The 18,696-nt window shown below is 45.0% G+C and overlaps 1 protein-coding gene across 1 annotated transcript; it reads right to left on the bottom strand.

The window, feature by feature from the left end:
* Positions 1-41: 41 nt before the first annotated feature.
* Positions 42-2,915, bottom strand: LOC136534310 (alanine aminotransferase 2-like; the record flags this gene model as incomplete). Its single annotated transcript, XM_066526768.1, has 7 exons — positions 2,788-2,915; positions 2,565-2,714; positions 1,509-1,559; positions 984-1,034; positions 830-895; positions 703-764; positions 42-120 (listed from the first exon to the last, which is right to left on the bottom strand). Coding segments are annotated over exons 2-7 (354 nt in total), but the record flags the coding sequence as incomplete, so codon positions are not given.
* Positions 2,916-18,696: the final 15,781 nt, after the last annotated feature.

Genomic DNA, 18,696 nt, shown 5'->3' with positions numbered 1-18,696 from the left:
TCTCGTTGTGGTCAATAAATATATCAGGGTGAGATGCTCACCTGACTGTGACTATATGCACCTGTTGCCCTTCCAGGAATAGTTGCAAGAATCTGCTTTGCTCGAGAAATAGCATCAGCACTGCAGTGAGAAGAGCCATCAAGTACACATAAGAATTTATGTATAAATGGGACACTGAACTACTTTTGGAAGTTTCTGGCTAACAAAAATATTAAACAGTGCAAACAAGACAGATAACAAATAGAAAAAATCATCTTTCAACTGGAAATGGTATCAAGGGAAATTTTAGAAACAAATATATTGAAAGGGCATGCATAATTAGGCAATGATGTAATGGTTCTTCTGATGAACAGCTCAATTAAACATAAGAGCTCTAAAACTATCTTCCTAGGTATGTTTAGTTACTGTGAAAGTTGAAGGGAAAAAAGTTAAATACCTGACAGACTTCACTGGAAATTTTACTATTTATATAAATGTTTACTATTTTCAACGAAAATTACACATAATTCTGTTGCACAGCTTTGTTTTTGAAGGAAGATAGAATGCTCTATCTCTGTAATACTTTTAGAATTTTTAGGTTGATTTGACACTAAAGTTGGGAAAAATAGCAGGATATCACTTAGTCAAGTGTTTGCACTACATCTCTCCATTTAAGACTTCTGTAAATGAATGATGAATGAATAGAACGATGATGATATTCACCTGAACAATGATTTGGTTTCCTCTTTTTCCAAGAGGCATGGATGATCACAAAGAGCAAGAATCTGCAAGGTACCATGTAAATATCGAAGAAACAAAGGTCGAATCTGCAGGTAAAATAAACGCATACCTCCCTGAAGAATGTTACAGGTTGCTGACCAAGAGATTGAGGATTCCCAATGTTGCAGAAGAGGATCTGCAAGGGTAAAAATATAATTGGAATGAGCTATATAATTTTCGAAAAAAGGGGAAATAAAGGCACTTCTAAATCAACAGTTAGGTACCTGATCAAAAGGAAGAGACCCTGGTTGTGTTTGTAGTTGTTGCTGCAAGCGCTGTTAACAGAGAAAACAGTGGGGTTATATATATTAAATCAATTTCGAAGCAGGTTCTTATTGGTAGACGTGCTGGTCTGCACGGAGTGCACAAGATTCTAAAAAGCATTCACAGGGAGCCATATAAAATATGGTGAACAAGATTAACCTTTAATAATTAGGATGAATTTCATCAGGGAAGAATTGCAAATTAAATTACTATAGTAATATGGTTATTAGCGATCAAGTAAACTATATGCTTAGGTCCACTATGCTGTTCTTTGGTAATTCACTCAAATCAGATAGCACGGTCAAAAGCAATACTATTACTACAACAGTCTAACAAAACTCTGTATATGAACATTGCCTGATTTAACTGTATTGCCTTGTGGTAAGGTGATTAACCGATTATTGGGAACATGAACAGAGTGATATATAACATACTAAAGTACTAGACTGCAAGCCTTGTTGAACATCAGTAGTCACTCAAGATACCTGAGCATGGATGACAATCTCCCCACGGACTGCATACTCACATTTTAAGACCTGTAATAGTTATCAGTGTATTAGCTAGGCATGAGGAGCCACACTTGCCTTACCCAGACAAGCAAAGCACGAAAGCTGTTGTCTATGAAACAGATGGAAATCAAGATCACACGACATTCAGCAGGTTTACAAACTTCAATAGGTTTAGTGACAAAGCACAGATTGCCAACGAAGGAGGTAGCCTGTTTGGCTCCCAGTCACGGCTAGCCACACCGCTGGTGAGGCGCTGCCTAAGCTGCAGCGTAAAAATCTGGCGCCTAAGCTGCGGCAGAAAAATGGCCTTCAATCGTTGTGGCTGTCGCAGTTCTGTCACAAACCAGACAGTGCTGATTTTTTGTGTGGCCGCCATCAGTTGTGGCTTGCAACCAACAGCCTCACCTCAGATCTCACAGAAACAATACAGCATCAACGTATCATCATTTTGCACCAGAAGTGGGGCAGCAGTCCAAACAAATGGCCGTACCCCCTTTTGAGTCAAAGGGGGAGCACTGACATAGATGACATTAAACTACTCGGTCACAACAAAACAAAACAAAAAGAAAAGGCACTCCAGCAGCTCGGATCGCACTGAGATCTACCTCTGGTTTGAGAGAGAGAGATAGCGACTAGTGATCTGGGTAAAAGGAACTACACTTATTGCCAACATCTAAACGAAAACGATGGAACTTTGCGCCCGTGCAGTTGTTACAACTATCCTAAAAAAAAATTCTCATTTGATTTCAAAGTATGAATCAAAATCAGATCATCATAACAAGAACTAGGCACGGCATGTACCACTCCAGCGAATCAAAGATATTTTTTCAGCCAAATTTCTCAAGCGAACGAGAATCCAACCCGCGGCTAAGCTGAATCAGGGACACGCAGAACGCAGACGCGTTCGCGAAAAAAAAAACAGAGCCTCTTCCGTCTCGTCAAAGCCCAAACTTCCCAACGAAAAATCCTAAAAATGGAACCTTCAAGGGACAGACAGCTAGACAGGGGGAGGAAAACGGTCGGCGTTCTCACCTTGGGGTTGAGGTTCTCCACGGCGACGCTGGCGGCAGGGGCCATGGCGAACACGAGGGATCAGCTTCGCAGCGACGGAAGGATTGCGTATAAGCCGGGGACAACGGGCCGCCTCCCTCTCTCACACTGCGGTTTCGTGGCGAATCGGGGCTGCAAAAGCCAGTTTGGCGTTGTCAAAGAAAGGCCAGATGGCTGGTGCTTATAAAAGGCGGTCAAGACGTACGTGGGGAGGGGACGACGGAAGCAAACAAACAAGCGGCGCACGACAGTCGCCCGCCGGAAAGCGAGAGGAAGGAGAACGGAGGGCGGCCCGACTGCAGCCGCGGTTTTGCGTTAAAACAAGGATTAAGGCCCCTCAACTATCACGATGGTCTAATTTTAAATTAACTACGAAACCGTCTAATTCAGGAAGCTCAAGTTTGAAAAACCGTTTATTTTTAACACCTAAGCGCGGGTGAGCCGTTTTATTCAACGTGGAGTGGTTTTGTCCGACGTGGGGCCCACGCGTCATCGACTCAACCGAACTGCATCAGCGTAGTAGCAGCCAAGGTTGATGCCGCCAACGGGGATGGAGACTTCCTTCTCGCCGTCGATGCCGAGCGCAGCCACACCACCATGCCCGACGGAGCTCGCGTCTGCCCCGGCTTGCCATGTTCGCCCTCTCCGCTGCCGGATCTCATCGTCATCCATCGTACGCCCGCCCCAGCATCGTTCGCACCTCGCACAACATGGTGGCCCACAACAGTCCCCTACGGCAACGTCGACGGCTGCAGTGAGGAGCCCGCATGGATCTGAGCCCGCAAGGATCTCCCTCGGCAGGCACCAGCAGCATGGAGGCCGCGATGCCCACGACGCTCCCAGCGGCGCGCCTCGTCCATGCCGTCGCGTGTTGTGCTACACACACGCCACTACCCGTGGAGCCCAGGCTCGTGCGTGGATGCCCCGCGCGCGCCGTCGCTCGCGGTAGAGGACAGGCCGCCCGACGAAGTCAATCCGTGGGGCTCGCCGCATCCGACTCCTTCGCGCTTTCTTCCGCCCTGGTTCGCCGCATCCACACGGCTGGCTCGACGCCAGCTCACCGCATCCGCCCCGGTTCGCTGCGGCCACGCCGTTGCATGCGTAGCTCGTGCACAGTCGTCACCAGGGCCACCCGCGGAGCTCGCCCATCCCCTGCCGTCGTCGGAGCTCGAAGCTGCCAAGCACTTCACGCCACGCCGCCAAAGCCACGCCGTCGGAGCTGCTTCCTAACCTCGCTGCCGGCGGGCACCGCCACTGGAGCTGAGCATCGCCAGAGCCGCCCGTGCCTTGACTTGCCGCAACGGCCGCATGGACGAGAATCCCGCTAGAGCCGCACCGCCGAGCCGAAGCTCCTACCATCGCTCTGCTCTGCTCTCCTTGCTCTGCTCCTCTTTTACCCTCTATTCCTCGCCATCGCTCTACTCCTCCCTCCTGCTTTCTCTCTCTTGGACGGACAAAGGAGCCGTAGTTTCCATTGTGCGTGCTGGATCCGGTGTGCCTTCCTCCCCATCGCCAGCAGCTTCCCTTCCTGCTTGTGCCCGACCCTACGGCCTCGACCGCTGGACACCTTTGAGCTACGGCTGCGGCCGCTGCACGCCTGCCTCCCCACGCGCGCCTGCTCAACACCGTGGAGGTCTGGCCACGACCTTGACGCCATGGTGCTCTGGCAGTGGCCGCTGGACGCCTGCCACGCCGTCATGGCCGCTCAACGCCGTGGAGGTCTGCCACCCGCCTCTCGGCGCGGCCGCTGCGGACTCGCACGGATGCCGACCGGACCTCTTGCGAACGCCGCGGATAGGGCCGCCTCGCTCGCACGGCTAGAGCTCGCCCATCTCGTCTCCGTCTCCGTCTCCTTTGCGCTTCGTCCTCCTCCTCCTCGGGTGCTATTATGCCGCCAGCAACGGATCCGGCGGGGGTGGTGAGGATCTTGTGCTGCACATCGTGGAGGATGAGCGGGTCGTGGGACCGCACAGCCTGGAGTGGAGTCGCTGCCAGAGTCCCCTCCGCACCGGGGTGGCTGTTGCGATGGCAGCTGCGATGGCGTCGTGCGAGCGGTTGGCGTTGCCGCTGCGAGCAGGCGCCACCGTCGTCGCTGCGGTCACGTAGACTCCCAGACATCCTGGCGCGAGTGGGGGCCCCAGCGGCCGCGATGGCCTGGTGTAGACGGGGTGCGGGCGCGGCTCTGGTCCAGGCCATCCCTTCGTGGGTGGGTGCCCCAGCGGCCCCTGCGACCTTGTTTAAGAAGGCGAGCCTGCGCACGGCTCCTTGCTCGACCTCCCGCCTCCCTCTCACCTTCCCCGCCGCCGTTGCGCGGCCGTGCTGCGCCGCTACAGCAGGGCATGCGCGCGTGGCCAGCAGACCACGGACCGCCTCCCGCCGAGCTGCGGCCGGCCCTGGTACCACGTACACATGGGCACCATTGGCCAACAGCTCCAAATTCCAGTTTTGACCCGCGCGTCCGTCGGTGAACGCCAGTGTGGCGAGTTAAAACCAGGCACATGTCAGCACAAACCGCCTCAATCGCGCCGAGGTGCTGAAACTGAACAGTTTTGAAAGTTTCAGTGCCTGGATCAGACGGTTTTGTAGTTGAGGGTCAAAATTAGACCAACATGATAGTTGAGGGGCAAAAAATGTACTTAATCCTTAAAACAAACAAGGTCACTCTTTGGTCTTTGCCATAAAAAAGAGTCTCAGATCAAAGCTGTAGATGGGCTTGCTTGCGGCTTGCCTGGATTGCATCATGCTATGTTCTTTATTATAGAAGATGGAGGATTGCAATTTTGGCACTTTTATGCTCCTCCTTTGATCTACTTCTTTCGTCCCAAAATACATCATGTTTTTGACTTTACATCTTTTTTTGTGATGCGGGATGTTTTCCTTCTACTTTCTCTCTTGTTAGTCTATTAAAACATAAAAAAGTCTGTCTATCGATGTCGTTTCTTATAAAAAGTTGTTTCAACGTTGAATGGAGTTGAGGAGAGACACTTCTTTTGATCCTATGAAGTGCCGCCCGTTTCCTAACAATAAATATAGTTATTTGTAATGTAAATGTAAATTTTCTTCCATTTCTTATTTGTAATGTCAGCAAATGGGAGAGAATTAGTTATTTTGAAGAAAGATGTGTGTTTGCATCTTGTGTGTGCTCTTTGTTAAGCATAAATGAACCCATCCAAACAACAAATTGAGTAAAATCTAGTTATGGTGTATATGATGAGATTTTTGTTGCAGTTTAGAAGTTATGGCAAGTGACTCGGTGAGAGATCTCGAATATATTCATAAAGGAAACGAGTGCTGACTTCACCTTTTGTTTTCCTTCATTCTCCATCACAAAGGTTTGCAAATTGCTTCTGTCACATTTGACCTAGAGACAAAAAGTTGAAATAGAGTGAGGTGGCCATTGAGCATTTTTCTCTTGTTGCTTACGTGCAGAGCATCACGTTAGAGTATGGCTAATAACATAGCCAACTGCTGGCTGCACTATTCACCTAAACGTCTGTTTAGCCTATTTAAACACCGTGTAAACGGTACACAGTGGTACGCTGTTTCTGTTTAATCATCCGTGTAACCCGTTTAATTAGCTGTTTAACCCGTTTAATGGACTATTTTGTCCGAATAATGGCTAAACGGCAAGTGACCGACTGTTTAGCGTTTAGAAAAACAGTGGCCGGCTGTACATATATTTATAGCCCACTATCGGCCAATAGATTTAGTAGTAGGCTATTAGAACATACTTCCCCATCAAAATACCACAAACCTTCTTTTCTTGGAGCTTTGTGCATCAGCTCTTGGCTTCTATCTCAGCATAAAAGCTCATCTATAGACTGTTATTATACTTGTTCTTAGAACAATTATGGAGTTGTTGATCACACCATACCATCAGTACTGAAAAAGGTATTGATTATAGCTTACATGCTCCTTCACTTTTTAGCGTTTGATTCGACATTAGCGAAAGATATGGCACTACACCTTAACTATATATATATGGAGTCTTTCATACTTTTGCTTCTCTTCGATCTTGGCAATGCGAGACTTGTGGTGGTAACAGTTTTTGGTCTCCTATATATCACGTGACTGTAGCATGATGTTTGACTCGAACAGAAAGGATGGAAACCAAGGGCTACACGTCAAACATGGGCACATGGTCAATTATTAGATGCTGGAAAGAACATGGTACCCTTTTGTTCTTGGAAAACAAGTTGGACGGCGAACCCCAAGTCTCAAGATGTGGATCAAGTTTTTTTTGTTGTTGTTGCGAGGTGTAGGTTTAAACTGGACCAACCGTAGCTCACAAAGGCCAACGTCGCTAGGATTATAGGATGCGTGTCTTATGTATATTATAATAATCCAAGTAGTTTCAGCTAGGGAAAAGGCTTTCATTTTCAATGAAAAATTGTTTTTTTATGTGATGCAGAATTTCAGCACTTTGATTTTTACACCCTTCCATCATAAACAAGTGATGTTTTAGGGTTGTCCGAAGTCAGCGGTTCCAAACTTGAGTGTAGATTAGCTTTTACATGTTAATTGTGAATGTTTCAAGTGATACAACAAGTAGATCTGTTTTGAAAATAATTTATGAAATATAAATTTTCTACAAAAAGTAGTTTGAAACTGTTGACTTCAGACTGCTTTAAAATGTTGCTTTTTATGACTAGAGGTTGTTGGTTGTTTGATGAGGATCAAATCCTACATAGACCATGCCAGTTTCTCTCCTTCTCAAGTGTCCTCTACCTAGCAGCCGGGAGAGAGATTGGCTTAATGTGTTGGATGAGATGAGAAAAAAGATGAAAAAATCCAGTCTATCGCTTGAAGAAGATTGGAATGCACCCCAATGAAGAGGATAGAAGTCTTTCAAAACCACTCCACGTAAAGGAAAAATCCCTTAGTCATTCTTGGTCGTCTTGCCGATCCTTCCCCTCCTAAAAGATTTCCGTTTTAAACCATGTATCTTTACTCCTAACAGGACATGATGTATGCAGATTCTTTCTACAGCCCAATGCAGCTGCACGTTTTTCTTTTTATCGAATCAATTAATTAATTTCTTTTGACTTTTGGATTTTTGGATATTTTTATTTGATTTGGCATTATTCATAAAGAAAAAAATTAATAAATTCGTTTTTTTCTCGATCACGCAAAAGATTTGCCTATCTTTGTATTAAGGTAGAGAATTGTTCGATACAACATGCCTTAAAAGCGCATTAGGGGGTCATTAAAGTTTTACAAATTCTTTAAAAAAATATCTGATAATTATGAGAACCAATCTTTAATTCTTGTGTTCAGGAATTTTTCTTTAAATAAAAGCTTTTTTATTCATTTAGTTACTGTATTTTTTGGATTTCACTCCACCTCAGTTGAGTGGCTTAACATGTCGGATGACTGTACCTACAAGCTTAAGAGGGAAGAAGCCCCAAGGCCTCAAGTATAGATGTCCAACGGCCTAGACCGGCCTGTCCCGGCACGGGCCCGTGCTAGGCATGGCCTAATGGGGGTCGGGCCGACACGGCACGTCGTGCCTACCGGGCCATGCCGAGACGGGCACCGTGCCTAGCTGGCGGCCCAGGCCCGGCACGTTGGGCCACTTTTCATGTCTGGCTGGCCCATGAAGCACGACGGAAATTACATGCCGGGCTGGCCCGAGGCCCAATACAGATTCTAGGAGCAGATCTGCAGATCAAGAGGGGAAGCTAGGAGGGAAGGGAAGAAGGTGGCCGGTGCCCTCGCAGTCATCGTCCTCACTCTAGAGAAAGGACGAGGAGCAGAGCGAACAAAGGATCCGTTGGCACGCTCATGGCTGGCTCCCCGCGGTCGGCACGCTCGCTGGTGAGGCTGCCCGCCATGGCGCCATCCGCGCTCGAGGCCCCCGATCCTTGGCTCCTAGGCGCTCGATAGGAAGACCCGGGAGAGGGTGCCTCAGTGCCTGCGGGGAGACCTAGAGAGGGGAGAGGCCAGAGGTGTGGCGCCCAGAAGCAGCCGGGGTCGGGGGGTCAGGAAGGGGAGCGATGCGTGGATGCCACTCGATGCGGGACGGGGCAGCTGCGAAGTTGGAATAGGAAGTGAGGATGGGGAATTAGGGCTAGAAATTATTTATATGAGGCTCAGATAGCGAGCCTCTACTGGGCCGCCTATTGATTAACGGGCCAGGCCGTGCTACCCGGCATGCCTAGGGAGAGGCCCAGGCATGACCCTATGCATCAGGCCTTGCCGGCTTGGGCACGTTACTCATCGGGCTATGCTGTGCTCATGCCGGGCCAAAATGTCATGCTTTGGGCCAGGCTGTCGTGCCTCGTGCTGCATGTACATCTGATGTAGATTGAGTTTTTTAAGGTGTAGGTTTGAACTAGACGAACCATGGCTCACAAAGGTCAATATCGCTAGGATTAGAATGCCCTCACTACTACAGATTGATCTTTCACTATCGCCACTTTCACTGCCGTAGCGATATAAGCATCCGTGTGATACTTGCACCGTCGGTAGGACCGATAGGGAGGCCTCGCAAGGAATGAAACCGGCAGTTGAATACCATCAATGCAACGGTGGTAGTGGGATTGAATTCCACTATCGTTTGGAACACTGAGCCGACTGAGATACGCGTTATGGCCGCCGCACCTACACGACCGTTTGGTGTACCGGCGGTAAATATTGAAGGTGAGTAATTTTTTTGTGACTTGAAGGTGAGTAAATGAGAGTGTGTCCCAATGCCCAATTACCAACACCCCCCGCTGGCCCGCTCTACAATTCTTCAAGGCCGCTGCCCTCTGAAACCACCCCTCTTCCATGTTTATCCCATTCTTCCATCAGACTATCTAGGACCATGTCGGTGGACAGTTTTTAAGATTCCCAGCTATGACTCATCCTCCGATGAGGACGAGGTCTAGCAGCACTCAAATTCGGAGGAGGCTCCAGGGAGAACATGGATCCTGATTTGATTCCTAACAGGAGCTCCGACACCGCGGAGGAGGACAACGATGACAATGAATGAGCCCGAGGACGATGACGTCGATGAATGATGACAGGCCTCCTCTGAAGCGACCAAGGTGACCATCATCCTTGCTCTAAGAGGATTATTTTTAGGTGTATTATCTTTGTAGATGAACTGAGTACAACCACTCATTGGAAATGTATCTATATATTTTATAAAGTAATAAACAAAAATTCTAGTCCGATAAATGCTTCTTTGTTTTGTTGTCATCGCTCGTAGTGCTATGTCATGTCGCTGGACCAATGTTTTTGGTGACCCTATTTGGATCCCTCTAGTTTTTGGCAGTTTTTAAGAATCTAGCTTTGTAAACTGGTGGGATCCAAACAAGCCAGTTTTTAAGAATTCAAAACTGGTCCAAACAGGGTCATAACGGACCAATGCTTGACGGGCCATGCTGCTCAAACTTCCATATGGCCCCTATGCCTGATATAATGGAGTTTGGTGTGGTGTTTGTTCTTTCCAATGCCGAAAGCCAGTGGTAAAGAGTATTTCCCCACCGGACTACATATCCAGGCTGCGGTAAAGGCTAATTTCCACCGCCGGGTCGATGGCGTAGGTTGCCTTACTTAAAGCCATCTGCTGCCACAGCCATACCCAAAGTGAATCCCATTATTCCCCTTTCCTCGACCATTGCTAGTTCCCCTAATATCTATTGAAGGTTATGTCCAAATCGAAGCCGGGTCATCACTTAACTGATCTATGGTCTGCAAAATTTTCTTCATAGATTCAGTTACTTGATTCTTGCTATTGTGCTTTTTACTGTGTTATCAATGTTCTTGCTCAACGGGACCTGCATGTTCATTTTTGATTTCTTCGTGCTATAAGATCTGCCTTTGTTGTACACAGATGGATCGTGGATGGATGTATACGAAGCACAGTTTAGTTGCATTCGTGCAAGGCCTTGAGTTGTTTATCAATGCCGTGAGTGCTTACTTGGAGCATAATGTTGAGGATCTTGGTTTCATAAACTGTCCATGCAGGGATTGCAAAAATCTTAAGTAGTGGGATAGCATGGAGCTGATCAGGGGTCATCTGCTTTGGAGGGGTTTCATGCCAAACTATATGGTTTGAACAAAACATGGGGAAGAAGGCGAGAACCCACCTAACAAACAAGCTTCAGCGGGTATATGGAATGGCAACAGGGATACAAATGTAGGTGAAATAGTGCACATGAACGAGAATGAGACAGTCCTAGAGACCATGAATGAAGGTGTCGAAAAAAACCGCTACCGTCTCGGGGAATGAGAGTTTGGCATATAATGAAGTGCTAGATGCTCTAGACCAGATGATTGATGCTGGGAAGCCAGATTTCCTTGATGAAAAACTAAAAGAAGTTGGAGGACATGAGGAAGCGTGCAAAAAATCTACTATACAATGGTTCAACTGTGAGAAAGTTGGAAGCTGATATTTTGCTTCTGGAGATGAAAGCAAGGAATGGAATTTTGGACACTGGGTTTAATGATGTCTTATCCCTGCTGCAGAAGTTTTTTCCAAGCCTGAATGAGTTGCCTCAGAACACATATGAGGCCAAGCAAATGATCTACCCATTAGGACTCAAAGTATAGAAAATACATGCTTGTACCAATGACTGCATATTATTTCATGGAGATTACAAAAACTTGGATTTGTGTCCTCGATGCCATACCTCATGATACCAAACTAGCAATGATGCCAGGATGCAAGCTAGCCATGAGAAAAGACCAGCCGCGAAGGTGATGTGGTATTTCCCTATCATTCCTTGCTTGAAGCGTTTGTTTGCCACAACAAAGACAACAAAACTAATGAGGTGGCATGCGGAAGATTGAGTGAATGATGGAAAGTTGCGGCACCCGGCTGATGGCGCCTAGTGGAGAGCTATTAATCATAGTTATAAGCGGTCATTTTCCAATGAAATAAGTAACATCAGGTTTGGTTTGAGCACGGATGGGATGAACCCGTTTAACATGGTTAGCAGCAATCATAGCACTTGGCCAGTGACTCTTTGCATATACAACCTTCTGCCTTGGTTGTGTATGAAAGGAACACACCATATGATGCCGATTCTGATCCAAGGGTCAAGGCAACCTGGAAATGACATCGACGTCTTCCTACAGCCGTTGATGGAGGAGCTACTGCAATTGTGGATGAAAGGTGAGAGAGTGTGGTCATGGGTCATCCTACACCAATTGATGGAGGAGCTTGGATGGCACTTTCGCTATATTTCTGAAACATAGCAAGAAGATGGTTTACATGGGTCATCGTAGGTTCCTACCATCTACACACCCTTATCGTAAGAACAAAAATCCTTCGATGGGATAGTAGAAAATCAAGAACCGCCTAAGTTCAAAACTAGAAGGCAGATCATCAAAATCATAAACAAACTCAAGGTCGTCCTAGGAAAGGGCATAGGAAGCGTACCTACTTTGATGAAATCTGCGTGGAAAAAAATATGTGTTTTGAAAATTGCCTTATTGGAGGACATTGCATGTTCAACACGCACTTGATGGGATGCACATTACCAAAATGTCATGGAGAGCTTGTTGGGTACCTTAATGCAATCGAAGGGCAAAGGGAAAGATTCACTTCAATGTCATATGGACTTAGAAGCTATGGGTGTGAGGGCGGTGCTGCATCCCTTAACACTACCTAATGGCAAAAAGAAACTACCAGTTGCATCATGGTCGTTAGAAACAAAAGAGAAAGAGAGGCTCTTACGGTTCTTCCATGAACTAAAAGTGCCTATAGGATACTCATAAAATATGAGGAGGATAGTGAAAATGAAAGATTTGAAATTCAACATGAGTTGCTTGAAGACCCACGATTGCCATGTTATCATGATGAAACTCCTTCCTGTTGCAATTAGGGGTGTTCTTCTAGAGAAGGCATGAGAGCCGATCATCAAGTTCTGCTCATTCTTCAATGCAATCTCACACAAGGTCATAGACCTGATGGAGCTTAAAAAGCTATAGTACGATCTGATCCACACAATGACTCGGCTCGAGATGCATTTGCCACCAACATTTTTTGATATGTCCATGCATCTTGTTCGCCAGATAAAACTGCTTGGCACCATTTTCTTGCACCAGATGTTTCCTTTTGAGTGGTTGATGAGCGTTCTTAGGAAGTATGTTCAAAACAGATACATGCCTGAAGGGTGCATGGTAGAAGGATGGTCAATCGAGGAAGCACTCGAGTTCTGCATTCAGTATTTGGGTCACACTGGGCTCGGCATTCCTGTGTCCTGACATGAGGGAAGGCTACAAGGAAAGGGGATTATAGGGGAGAAGCGTGCCCGTGCTCATGAGTATAGTGTTGTAATGCATGCTCATTTCACAGTCCTGCAACAAGCACACATAGTTTTGCCATATGTTGAAAAGCACAAGGAAGAATTAGCTGTAGCTAACAGTTCTAGGTCCCAGGCGTGGCTCAACAAGCAACACCTAGAAAAGTTTGCCAAATGGCTGCCGCAACATCTACTGGAGGTTGTATCCGGTGACCCTGACCTTGATGCATTGGCCATGGGACCGAACGATTCAGTGGTGATGTATCAAGGTAATGACATAAATGTGTACACATTTTACACTAGAAAACAAGACAAAAAGAGTGCAAACCAAAATAGCGGTGTCCGGATCGATGCTTGTTATGACCAAAATAAACAAATGGACACCTACTATGGAATCATAGAAGAAATATGGGTGCTAGAACAAGGAGAATTTTAGGTCCCACTTTTCCAGTGCAAGTGGGTTAGACCCAGAGCGGTATTCGTGAACAAGGATGGTGTTACTACCGTGGATCTCAACTGCATGGGTTACAGAGAAGAACCTTTTGTATGGGCAAAAGATGTAGTCCAAGTATTCTATACACCAGACCTAGGAAATAATGAGGGAAGTCATATAGTTCTTCAAGGTAAACACAAGATCGTCGGTGTCGACAATACAACAAAGGAAGAAGGGAATGGATATTAGGACATGCCTGTAGTTGGAGCAGATGTTGACCTACCTCTATTTGAAGAGGGCATTGAACCTACGTACGTGATGGTGGATCATGATGAGGGTTTGATCATCGTGCCTTGAAAACATTTGTTGTACCTGAATTTCGTTGTTCTTGAGGTTTTGTACTATGATTATAGCTGCCAACGTAACAAATGGTACCGACATACTATGGTGACAATATAATATTCTTCATGTTATGTCAACACCAGCATATGATCCGGTGTTCCTGTCCATCGTTCTTTGATTCATCTCGGCCATCCATTTGTACCCAACTGGCCAACCCTAAAAGGATAGTCTACTTACATCTCACCATCCGCCGCCACCACCGACCTCGACCTCTGAGGTAACTAACCTAATTTTGATCCGATTGATGGTGGACCTGACATTTTGAGTCTGTTGATCTACAATTGGAGTCAGGAACCCTGGGTTTGTAGTTAGGGAAACCCTATATCATGGCAGTTGTTGCCGCATCGGCGCATCGAGTGCTACTGCCTTACCTCCATATATCGCCTTGTGTACACATGCCCTTCTGCTGTCCCCTTGACCTCCTGAGCAAGGCACAACTACGTGGGTGGGGTTGTGTTTTAGGTAAGATCCAATCCTTTTCCTTGCCCACAATTGTATATATTGAAATAAAAACAAACCAGTTTGTAAATTTGCGCTCCTTGTATATTTGGTACTTCAGGATTATTCATCACTATGGTTAGGGGAGGATCCTCGCGTGCATTAGGCAACAAGAGGGAGTCGTGGACATCATGCCAACAAAGGTCATTGCCATGGGCAAAGAAAGTATATGAGTCCCTTGTATCCATTTGAAAAAATATAACCAAGCCTTTCAGAAGGTCAGCAAGGGTTCAATTACAAGGAGGCCTAGGAGCAGCTAACGTTGAGAATGGAGGGCGTACCACCCATTGTCGTAGTTCTCGATGTCATGTCCAAAGTTGCCACGTTCATTTAGCTTCGACAATAAGGTTGGACGACAGGGAACCGAGGGATGCACAAGGCAAGCTAGAGGCAGGCCACATGATTTATCTTACTCCCCCCGTTCCCCATGCTGACCAGTTGTTGAGCATGAGAGGCAGCAAGATTCAGGAGCTGAGGTTTGTTCTATTAGAGGATTGGTTCCTAGAACCAAGACCCATTACACGAGGTCTATTTTGGACTCCAATGCAGACAAGTTTTATGATGGTCATCTAAGAAGGAGGCGTCAAGTTCTGTGCACATCGTTGGATTACAGTCAAAGGCCTGACAAAGTCAACCAGAGTCATCGAGGAAGAGAGGAAGGGTCATTTGACATACATTCCCGGACTACTGACCCTGTTGACCAGAGCGCACGAATATGTGCCAGATTGGGTGTAACACCCTAAAATTTGCTACTTTCTAAAAAGAGTAAAATTATTTCTGTTAATTGTTTTGTGCTCATAAAAACATAGGTAAAAGAAAAATTTCTTTAAATTAAAATCCAACATAAGGGTAGCAACATGTTTGCGCATACATGCTGTTGCATTGATACTTTTGTGATGAGTGGTTTGGAAAATAAATTCAAATCTCAATCTTTAAAATATTACTTTCAAGTAGTAGTTTAAAAAGAATTTGAAAATTCACAAAAACAAAAGTTAGATAAGATGCTTTGTTTTCAAAATCCAAAGGCTTGGAAAAGGTTTTGAGACGCGTTAGACCGATGCCTCTCTTTCCAGGAATCTTTTCGACCTTTTTCGGGATTAAATTCATATTTCTTAGTGCTTTGTCTTTTTCCTCGATCAATGCAAAAGTCTTTTTCAGGAGCTAAAACCACTTTGGTTGTGTTCCTCATTCTTCCATCTATCCCTAGGGATTTTTCTAGTATTTTTCGGAGCTTAGAGATATTTTTCGGAGCCTAAATAGTAATTCCTGATTTTCTGTAATTATTTTAATTCTGAAAATCAATAATTCCTAAAATATCTCAACTTTCCAAAATCTTCCAACCGTGCGTATATATATGTCAGCGTAGCCCTCAACATGTTGGTTCCAGAAGTACGATCTGTTTTCCAAGCCGCCACTCCTATCGTCCTAGATCTAAAGTCGAAGTTCTGCATCTCATTTTTGACGAGCTTTTCCGGCAAACCTTCGGCGAGCGTTTCTGGCCATCTCCGGCGTCCTCCGCGAAAACTGTCACCACCACGAGGTTCGTCTAGATCTCCTCTATGCCGTCATGCCTTCATTTTCGCAAATACGTGATCCACTCATCGTTTTTCAAATCTCCCAGTTTCATCTCAGGCGAGAAATCTCCATTGCCGGTGAGGTTGACCTCGTTTCCCAGCGTTCTTCGTCGTTTGGGGCCCTTCCCCGGCCATCCCGGCCCCACATCGCCACCACCTGGTGCGCCATGCGTCACCCGGCCCACGGCGCAGCCACCCCCTGGTGCGCTGTGCGTCCTGGGCCCACAGCTCCGCGTCCAGGCCAGCAGCCGCCGACCTCGCCTGGGCCTACACGCGGTAGCAGCCGGCCAGCTCGCCCCCGCCGAGTGCCCTACAGCCGGCTGGCCATTCCTGGCCTTCCCTTCCCTGCACGGCAGCAGCAGCCAGCTGAATCCCCACCGTGGCTGCTACTGTGTATGTACGCAAGGAGCAGACAGACGGGAAGAAGAAGAGGAAGGTAGAAGATGCTCTAATTATGATTTTGCCATCCTGCTATTAATACCCTCCATTTAATCGTTTTAGTTCCGTTTCAGTTCGTTCTAGTTGCGTTAGTTTCGTGTCATCGAGATCTACACTATAGCCCTATTAGTTTTCATATCACATGTTTATGAATTTATTTAATTAAAATATTAATTGTGTCTATAATTAATTAATTGCTGATTAATGAAAGTCGATTTAGGTTTTTAGTTTCGATTCGATTGCGCGAGTTTCATCACAATGTGTGATACGTGTTAGCAGCGTCATCCAATATAACAAATGTTTCTGAATTTTAATATAAGGTATTAATTTAATTTATATTTATTCAATAGCTTTTAATTAAAAGCAACTACATAGGGTTAACTTTGTTCTTGTCATGTTAAATCGTGCCAATGTAAGGTACGTGTTAGTAGCAACGTTTATCACGTCACATGTTCATAATATTATAATTTAAATATTAATTTGATTAATGATTACGTAAACTTGTTCCTAAATAACAACAACCTAGGACAATATCCACCTTTTATAATTACTTGTTAATTAATGACAACTTAAATATGTATTTATTAATTATAATTTGCTTAGTTTCAACATGATTTATATAAAGTCAGTTAAGATGCTTTCACATGCATTTTTCTCTTGCAAAGTTAAAGTTAATTTGATTAAATGATACGTGCATGTTTATGTATAAAATATGACTAGTTCAACTCAGCTTTTAAAATAAAATGTGATTTTATGTAATCTGAATTAATATGCTTCATATAGTTTTGCTTAATTAAAATAAATCAAGCATATATGTTTTCTCTCTCGTTTTGTAATATAAAATCCCAATAGTCGTTTCTTTTTAATGATAGTTTCGTTATCGGTGATTCTTACGTTCCGTGATTGTAGCGACGATCCCACTCTTTTAGTATATTGTTTTAAAGCTTATGGTTTTCCGTTTTATAAGCAAAATCTTCCGGTAGATGTATCTTTTCAACCGTAGCTTCGATTAGTGTACCTTTCATGACTGTGTGTTTGTAGCGATGTGTAGAATCGTATTTCACACTCTTTTACTTATTTTTCTATGATTGGTGTATTGTTCTGATATAGATGTAATTGTATGCTATGCATGTATGTGTATGGATGTTGTGTGGTGTTCTACGATTACGTCCAATCAGTGAGACATACGTGGTGATCCAGAAGAAGAAGGACGTTGAAGATTAAAGCTTACTGAAGGATCGATATTTAGGACAAGTGTACCAAAGGCCCCTTGTACCTATGAACAATTACTATTCATATTCATGCATGTGTCTAATTTGATATACCTTTAAGGACTTTACCTAGATGAATTCTTGTACCACATATCCTTGTTACCTAGGGTTTGGGTATGCATTTTGGATAGATGCTGCAGCGCTGAACATAGAATAATAGTTAAACATGACTAAAGATATTATGCAATATGATAATGTGAAGCTTTTTTAGCAACAGATAGGGGGCTAGAGTACGGGGTTGAGTACTTTAGTGCCTCTCCATAAGGACTTAATCCTGAAGCGGCAACCTAGGATGTTCCGTACAACCCTGAGTGTCACATGGCTCTGACTTTAACCTGTTAACTAGATTGTACTAGCTCGTTTGTAGCTTCCAGTAAGGGTAAGAGGGTATCTTTCCTTTTTCTGCTAGGATGTGTGTACCATGCTATGTTGCCCACGTGTGCCACTCCTTAGTAGCTACGACTTGTTAGTGCAACTAGCTAAGGGTTTCATAGTAAAACCCTGACACACTTCGTAGGTAGAGGTGTAGTGGGACTTGCAAACCCTGGCATTGGGAATCATGGCTCAGTGGGTAAAGATGTATAATTTCTGCAACAATATTTTACCTGTTATAACAGCCATGCTCACGGATACGAGCGGTCTGGATCCTTCAAGATTAGTGGTTACTATGGATGGTGGATGGCTGGGAATTGAGATAAACTTGACTATACTTTAATATCACTTGGGAATTGGGATTGTTCACTAAAGCAGTGATAAATGATGCTAAAACTTGATCAACTAAAATTGCGAACCACAGTCAAAGAGTGTTAGCCTTTTTGAGCCTCATAGACCCCTTTGATATACTTACTAAGCATGGTGAGCTTGCACTTGCTTTACATCCAATTAAAATCCTGGATGGGTACACGATTGCTAGTCTAGAGTATTTAGGCTTGTTGTCAACCAGTCAATCGTCCCTATGGATTTGGAGTCTTCGCCTGAAGATTGGAGTTATCTTTCCGCTATCTATACTCTGAGGTTATATTCTTTATACTAATATGTTATGTATTTAAGCATTATCTATTGATATTACCCTTATTTGTGGCTATATGTGAGATTTGACTTCCTGGGTTCACATATAGTGTGTATCTGGTTTTGTCTTTGAAACCAAGTGCTACATTGGGTGAAGATATTCTTCGCAACTTTGTGGATACCACGAGGATGGCAATACATTGAATTTATGTTTAGAGGGGATAGCCATCGGCTATACAGGGAAGAAATAGC

The sequence above is a fragment of the Miscanthus floridulus genome, unplaced genomic scaffold (assembly GCF_019320115.1).
Source record: "Miscanthus floridulus cultivar M001 unplaced genomic scaffold, ASM1932011v1 os_1779, whole genome shotgun sequence".
Classification (NCBI taxonomy): Eukaryota; Viridiplantae; Streptophyta; class Magnoliopsida; order Poales; family Poaceae; genus Miscanthus; species Miscanthus floridulus.
Note: the sequence above shows the minus strand (reverse complement) of the source record. Positions and strands in the feature narration are given on the sequence as shown.